This window comes from Humulus lupulus, unplaced genomic scaffold (assembly GCF_963169125.1).
Source record: "Humulus lupulus unplaced genomic scaffold, drHumLupu1.1 SCAFFOLD_61, whole genome shotgun sequence".
Taxonomy (NCBI): Eukaryota; Viridiplantae; Streptophyta; class Magnoliopsida; order Rosales; family Cannabaceae; genus Humulus; species Humulus lupulus.
In genome coordinates this window covers 1-8,736 of record NW_026908848.1, presented here as the reverse complement: position 1 = coordinate 8,736, position 8,736 = coordinate 1, and the positions used below count along the sequence as shown (strand labels likewise).

General features: G+C 32.6%; 1 protein-coding gene and 1 long non-coding RNA gene across 2 annotated transcripts; one reads left to right on the top strand and one right to left on the bottom strand.

Annotated features, from left to right (window-relative positions):
* The first annotated feature begins 450 nt into the window (after positions 1–450).
* LOC133812309 (oligopeptide transporter 4-like) lies at positions 451–7,477 on the top strand. The gene is made up of 6 exons (XM_062246277.1): positions 451–1,136; positions 1,965–2,062; positions 4,502–5,065; positions 5,596–5,848; positions 6,222–6,404; positions 6,604–7,477. The coding sequence occupies exons 1-6, from the start codon at positions 612–614 to the stop codon at positions 7,216–7,218; spliced, it is 2,238 nt and encodes a 745-aa protein (XP_062102261.1). The 5' UTR covers positions 451–611; the 3' UTR covers positions 7,219–7,477.
* LOC133812310 (uncharacterized) lies at positions 5,527–8,224 on the bottom strand. The gene is made up of 3 exons (XR_009883787.1): positions 8,110–8,224; positions 7,938–8,022; positions 5,527–5,831 (listed from the first exon to the last, which is right to left on the bottom strand). It is a non-coding gene; the product is annotated as an uncharacterized LOC133812310 (long non-coding RNA).
* Positions 8,225–8,736: the final 512 nt, after the last annotated feature.

Sequence of the window (8,736 nt, the reverse complement as noted above, 5' to 3'; positions counted from 1 at the left end):
GAAAATTATGCCAGGGGTATTTTGGGTAGTAACGGCATTAGTAGGACCAAAACGAGAGACTTATAGGGATAATGTATTTTTCAAACGGAGTGTGATTTATTGCATTAAAAATCAAATTTCTCTTTATAAATTATTTTGATAAAATATATTATTATATTAATTTTATAAAAATTTAACAAATTTTTATGAACAACTAAACACAAAAAAAAATATTGACATTAATCATAGATAAAATTAGAGTGGACAACATTATCTTAGAAATATGACTGATTGCTCTCTTCATCTTTGGTCCTAACCATTTTCTCCACTCGTATCCATTTCCATAATTTGAATTGATGCAAAAAAATTTATACCAACTAAAAGTAAAAAAGAATCTCATAAAAGAATCTTCAATTAAACAACCAATCAATATGATTATGATGTGAACCTAATACGTCACTTCATGAACATATGGAATCTTCACAAAGAAAAGATCCATCATTTCACACTACTACTCATGAACCAAACTCAAAGTCTCGTACACCTCCCTTTCCATAAAAACGAAACCTAAACCCAAATCAACAACACCATCTCTCGTATCTTTGTCTCTCTCTCTCTCTCTGTATATATACATGGATTCTCCACAGGCGCTGAAATCCGACCCGGAACACAAGCTCCCGGCGGCGGCGGAGGAGGAGGCCGATGCAGAGGAGGTATCGCCTGTGGAGGAGGTCCGGCTAACGGTGAGAAACACCGACGACCCGACCCTACCCGTATGGACCTGCCGGATGTGGTTGCTGGGTCTACTCTCCTGCGCTATGTTATCGTTCCTCAACCAATTCTTTGCGTACCGTACAGAGCCTCTGGTCATAACCCAAATAACAGTCCAAGTGGCGGCTCTTCCCATCGGCCATTTCCTGGCCAACACTCTGCCCAAGACCCGCTTTCGGTTGTTCGGGTTGGGGCAGAGAGTGTTCTCGCTCAACCCGGGTCCCTTTAACATAAAAGAGCACGTGCTCATTTCCATATTCGCTAATGCCGGGAGTGCCTTTGGATCTGGTTCCACTTACGCAGTTGGGATTGTTAATATTATTAAGGCATTTTATGGCCGGAATATCTCTTTTTTGGCTAGTTGGCTTCTCATCATCACCACCCAGGTAAACCCCAAATGTCTCTTTCTTTCTTTAATTCATCTTCTTCCAATTTATTATCCATCGATTAAACACAGCTAACAAACTAATATCATTATAGGATACTTCTATGTGCATATGCATACCTTATCTCATTGATTCCGGCTAGTGATTTTTTTTCATGTGATTATTGTAATTATAGCATACCGTAAATTTTTAATAAACTTTAAATAATGAAAACTAAGTTTAAATAAGTTGCTGTATTAATTTTTTTTAGCTTAAAAAACAGTCTTTTTTAACTTAATTTTCAGCTCGATAAATTATTTAGATTTTTTTTAAAATTACAAAATATTCTAAATAACTAAAATATACACCTTTATAAAAAAAATCACCTTCCATACTTTTTATTTTTATCCCATTACTTTATATCCCATATAGTTTTATTTTTATGTCGGCACTAGTAAAAAGTGAAATCAACAAAATGGAACTTTTCATATATGTACTTATAACAAGATAAATTTCCTTTGTTTTAAAAAAAAAAATACAACTTGCTAACAGTTATATTTCAATTTTCTCATAAAAACAGTTACGTTTTAGTTTTACCCATTTTTCTATGCTAGATTTTTCAAAAAAAAAAAGTCCACTAAACTAGCTAAAATCATTAAATAGAAAAGAAAAAAAAAGTTGTCGTATAAAAGATAAAATTATTGTGTAATGATGAAAAAGAGAAAGTTGGGTTGCATTTTTTAATATACATTTGTTCTTTTTTTTCTTTTCAAAAAGTCATAAATACCGTAATTTTCGTAAAAACAAAATGCTTATTATTCTGTGTGTATATTACATTGGACAAATAAGGTGCTGGGATATGGTTGGGCTGGGCTGTTAAGGAAGTATGTGGTTGAACCAGCTCATATGTGGTGGCCCAGTACACTCGTTCAGGTCTCTCTTTTCCGGTACGTACCTTTGAGTCTATGACTGACTATAACATTAAACCTTTGAAACATTCAAACATTCAAATAAGTTTAGTGTTTATACTTTTTTATTTATTTGTATTTTGTGTTTCGACAAATTATTTTTTGAACTCTATTTTGTAAAATGATTCAAATAGACATCTAAACCTAATTTTGATGAACAAAAATTGATTATAACAATACAATTTTTTAGGCAAAATGATTATATTTTTATTCTGAGTTGTTAATTTGATGAATTATTTGTGATTTTAATTCAAAAAACTTTGATCAAAATCAAATTTAGAGGTTTATTTGAACTATTTTAGAAAACACAAAATCCAAAAAATCGTTTAACAAAGAGTAATGATATCTGTACATACATTTTAGACCAAAGCGTTTTACGCACTTGTTAGCATTATATGACCTACTTCTGTCCCACCTTAAATTATTTGAACCATATATCTATTTCAATATTATATAATATTGGCTATTTGAGTTTAGCCATGCCTAACACTATGTGCTACTAAATGGCCACCTTTTTTTTAAAATAAAAAAGATCTTTATTGGAGTTTTGACCCAAATCAACGAATATAGGGTGAGTAGGACCATTTTTTTTATAAATTTAATAATAAAGATAGTATTTACTCACGAGTTGCTATGATTCTTTTGCCACCTTCACCTTAAATTCAGCGCCATAAATCCATAAATTCAGCGCAGCCTTCAGCCCCAAAGAAAAGCAGATGAGAATGAGAACGCGTAGAATGGAACCAATTATTTTAGTAATAATGTAATTGGGGACAAATAATAAATGAAGAAACCCATGTGTAAAGTTATGCCAATCATATCCATAGTATAATATAATAATAAAATACTAAGATTTACATACTTAGACATCCAAATACTTTAGCAATCAAATGGGCCTAGTTGTTTTATTAATAAAATGAAAACTTGAATGCACTTGTTAAATATTATATAGTGTTTCAAATAAAGAAAATTCTAAAATAAAGACACATGAAAAGAATAAAGATAGATATCAAAGTGAATCCAAATTATTTCTTCCAGCTGTCGGCAATCTAATTATATAAATAAATATATATATATTTATATATTTCTTATGTAGATATTGAAATTTTTTTTTTAACGATTTATTTTGTTAACTTAAAAAAAATATTTAATGTGATATATCTTTCAAATTAATTTAAAAATAGATATTTATCAATTATATTAAATAAATTCTAATTTAAATGTTATAAAATATTATTATGATAATAATATATAATCCTAATTTTTTTACCACAATTTAAATATTATAATTATAGTAATATTTAATACTTATATCAATATAAATATTATAAAATGTCATTATAATAATATATAATCTTAATTTTTATTAAAAAAATTATTTAAAATAGTTATCATATTATATATATATTTAAAAAAATCATAATCAATGTTTTGGTTTAATTTTTCATTTAATATGTTATAGTTTTATATATAATATTATTTATTTAAAATTTATATGATAATGATATAAATTTAATTAATAAATTCTATAAATAAAACTAGGCAAATTATATATATATAACTGGTACATATATAGGACAATTCTTCTATAGGGGCTTCACTCTCTCAGTGTTTCTAGACCTGTGAACAGTTTTCGGCGCGACTTTTTTTATGATCGTGTATATTGTAGCTATTTAGAGCATCTGCAAATTTTCAGAAAATTTCGAATAGTTTATAGTACCAAAAACTAGGTTCAAACATGTTTTCCACGCACATAAAAAAAATTAGTCATGCGTGCAACATGTTTGAAACTAGTTTTCGGTACTGTAAACTATTCAGAATTTTATGAAAATTTGCAGATGTTCTAAATAGCTACAATATACACGGTTATAAAAAAAAATCGCGCCAAAAACCGTTCACGGGTTGTAAACACTGAGAGTCTTACCGGTAGGGCTTAAAGTGAAACCCTATAAGAGAATTCCCCTAAATAAATATATATAAATATATATATATATATATATATATATAGTGATGCAAATAAACCAATAAGTGGTGTGTTCACACTTAAAAATAAAAATCATAATGAATGAAAGTTCTATTTGGCCCAAGACTGGATCAGATATAGCTTCAGACTTGGTAGATGGTACTGCCGTCTTTTCATGAATGCACTATCTGCCTCCTTTTAATAAAATTTCAAAATTCATAGAACTGATTTTATACTCATAATCACAAGTGCCTAAAATTTTAATACAAAATAACGTATAAACATCACCTACCTACTAAAATGAAAATTTCCCATACCAATGAAATTGCAATATATTCAAAATTCATTGAACTGATATTACACTCACTAGTCACCACTGCCTAAAATTTTGATGCTAAATAACTTGCAAACATTATCTACCTACTCTAATGAAATTTTTGCATACCAATGAACAGGGCATTGCATGAGAAAGATGAGCAGCGGATGTCACGGGCAAAGTTCTTTCTAATAGCTCTAATCTGCAGTTTTTCATGGTATGTTTTCCCGGGACTCCTCTTCCCAACACTCACAAACATATCATGGGTTTGCTGGGTATTCTCAAAGTCAGTTACAGCACAGCAGATTGGCTCAGGCATGAAAGGCCTTGGACTGGGGTCACTCACACTTGACTGGGCAGCTGTGGCATCTTTCTTGTTCAGCCCCCTAATCTGCCCTTTCTTCAGCATTCTCAACATTTTTGCTGGCTATACATTGATGATTTATGTTGCACTACCTGTTGCATACTGGGGTCTGGACTTGTACAATGCCAGAAAATTTCCAATTTTCTCTTCACACTTGTTTACCGCAGAAGGTCAAATTTACAATATATCAGCTATTGTGAACAACAAGTTTGAGTTGGATATAGCCAAGTATGACGAGCAAGGAAGAATTAACTTGAGCATGTTGTTTGCCCTCACTTATGGTTTCGGTTTTGCCGCCATAGCCTCCACCCTCACACATGTGGCTTTCTTCTATGGAAGGTAATATTTTGTCATCAACTTTTTTTTTTAAAATACATTTTCTAATTTCCTGGGCGTGGTAATTTTCTAATTTTTTGTTAGTTGCAAGTGTATCCTAACATAGAAAACAGAAAAAGTCGACATTTATTGAACTTATCCTCCTTGTCAAACACTCGATAAAATAGCCATGACATCATTAAGAAATAAACCAAAAACCACATCCATATGTGTTGCATGTAGTTACACTTACACTTGATTTTGGAAATACACACACACACGTATATATATATATATATATATATATATTATATACATACACACACGTATTTCCTTCACATCATCAGAAAAAATTTGTTTACTTGTCAATTCAATTTTGTATTCCTATACTATGAAATGTTTCTGATAAAACACACAAGCCAAGAACCACCAAAATAATTGTATGGTCACCAAATTTGGAGATGAAACTATGGACAAAAAACAACTCCCATCCAAATTAATTCACAAGAATTTTATTAAATGAATACACTTTGATAAAACAAGAAAGTGCACAGGGAGATCTATCAGCGGTACCGTGCTTCATACAAAGGCAAGGAGGACATCCATACAAAACTAATGAGGAGATACAAGGACATACCTTCCTGGTGGTTTTACTTCTTGCTTGGCGTGACCCTAGTAGTTTCCCTAGCACTCTGCATCTTTTTGAATGACCAGGTTCAGATGCCATGGTGGGGCCTCCTCTTTGCTGCTGGTATAGGCTTCACTTTCACTCTCCCAATCAGCATTATAACTGCTACAACAAACCAGGCAAGTCAAAATTTTCATATCTTTCAATGATGTGGAGTAAATGATATGAAAGCCTTAAATATATTATTCCCAACTGTTATTTATAATGGCAAATTCCATGATTAGCTTTAGCTTTACTATCCAAGTTTGGTTGTTTAATAATTGTAGTTTTGAAGAATTTGTTATGTTCTATTAGATTGAATGTCTTCACTACAGACTGAACTTGATATAACCATTAGTACATTACATCTATTATGTACTACAACATATAGCAACATGTTATTTTATTTCATTTTTACTCTTCCCTGCAAAGCCCAGAATCTTTTCACAATCTATGTTATTCCTACTATCTTTTCTCTATGTACCTACTAATGCTATGATGTCTTCTATACAGACACCAGGGATAAACATAATAACAGAGTATGTCATGGGTATCATATTACCAGGACATCCAATTGCCAATGTTTGCTTCAAAACCTATGGCTATATGAGTACTGCGCAGGCTGTGTCCTTTCTAAATGATTTCAAGCTGGGGCATTATATGAAGATTCCGCCAAGATCAATGTTTCTAGTTCAGGTACATTCTCTAGCACTAGAAAGAAAAATAATCTTCTTTGCACACTCGGGCCATTAAGTGGAGAGATTGGTGACTTTAAACAATTTCATAAAAATTGTCTCGAGATAAGTTATTTTGAACAATCTGCATGCTTACTTTGCATTATTTTTTCTATACCACATGTTCTACTCTTCTTTAACATTTGAATATGTGGTCCCAGTTCATAGGAACGATCCTTGCTGGAACCATCAATCTTGCAGTGGCATGGTGGTTGCTGAATTCTGTGGAGAATATATGCCAGGATAACCTTCTCCCGCCAGGTAGTCCTTGGACTTGTCCGGGTGACCGAGTCTTCTTTGATGCATCTGTCATATGGGGGTTAGTGGGACCAAAGCATATATTTGGATCTCGTGGAAATTATCCAGAGATGAATTGGTTCTTCCTTGGAGGTGCAATTGGGCCAATAGTTGTTTGGCTGTTCCACAAAGCATTCCCCAAGCAAACATGGATACCACTGATCAACCTTCCAGTCCTTCTAGGAGCAACAGCAGTGATGCCACCAGCCACACCACTGAACTACAATGCCTGGATTATGGTGGGAACCATTTTCAACTTCTTTGTCTTCCGATACAGGAAACAATGGTGGCAGAGGTACAATTACATTCTTTCAGCAGCACTGGATGCTGGGGTGGCTTTCATGGCAGTGTTACTATACTTTTCAGTGGGTGTGGAGGAAAGAAGATTAACATGGTGGGGAACAGGTGGTGAACACTGTCAATTAGCAAGTTGTCCAACTGCCAAAGGCGTGGTAGTCGATGGCTGTCCAGTAAAGTAAGGCTTGTCTATTGTCATTGTGCAGAGCATACTTTCAACAATACAATATAAATTGTCTGAATCCACACAATGTGGGGTCAAATGTTAACTAAGCCAAGCAGTATACATATTCTCCTGCACATTTGTGCATAAGTTCAACTTGCACCTCATAATAATGTCTCAAGATAATCTACAAGTTGTAAGGTCAACTTCTCCACATGCCACTGATGCTCCTCAAAATAATTATTTGTGGAAATGAAATCAACTTAAATTGCAGCAAACTAGAACTTTTTTATAGACAAACCCATCCCACTGATCTCATTATCTAGACTACAAACAAGAACGCAAGGAATATCAAACATATACAACTCCTAATTCAATAAGGATTTTATACCTAGAACCTATCTCACTATCTAAACTGCAAACAATAATGCAAGGAATACCCCCATATACAGCTCCTGATTCATTAAGGCTGTTATATAACTGACTCAAAGTAAATAGTGAGGCAGGACTTGACTTAACAACATGGCACACAAAAAGATTTTGGATTTGAAAATGAGATAATTGGTAGCAGTAATGATTTAGATATACACACATTGACATACATTAGAAAATGTGGGTATCGACACATCTTGAAAGGTAGTAATGTGGCTGATATATAAACAGCACAGAGAAATATGTCTTAAAAATAAATCCAATGGCAGAACTATTAGAAAATTTGCAGAAGATACTGTTTCACACCTTTATATCGCAGAAAGCCACTGGTTATACTCATCCATCCTTATGATAAAGGAGCTTGATCTTGAAGAGCCCCCTCCACCATATGCTTTCATATTTAAAATGGCATTATCGATCTCATCATAAAAGTATACGTACTAAAAGAAAGTATATCTGAAACAATAAAGATGCATACTTTTGCAACTTCAGAGGTATCGACGCCACTATCAATACTCCTCAAGCATATTTTGAGATTATTTCCTTGCATGTGTACAACAGCTCCTATAGGCCTGGCATAACATCATCAAAAACAACACCAACAACATTAGTTTTAAATATATATCTATAAATAAAAGTAATAATAATGGGTTATATATATATATTTATATTAAAAAAGGAGAATATCTCATTTTAGTCTTTCTACTTATATACCAGATTTAACATCCTATTCACAAAAGTTTCAAAACACCATTTATTATAAAAAAAAAAACCAAAAATTACTCTTCTACAACTTTTATCTTAAAACGACGACCGAAAAGCACTCTAATTATCAATTGAAGTAAAGAATATAATCTTAAAAAATATAAACCTAAAATAAAATTTCGTCATTAAGTTCCCCTTCTTTCACATTTTATTTTTAGTTTTTATAAATCAATGTTTTTACTGAGATTCCTTATGGGTTTTACTGTAAGGGGTATTTGTTTTGAGTAGTTGAGTTTCCTTGGAAAGTGTAGATGGGCTTAGGATGGAGGCAATATGAAACTCTTGTGTACAAAAGGGTTCACTTTACCCTTAAAATACATGTAAGACCCACACAAATTAT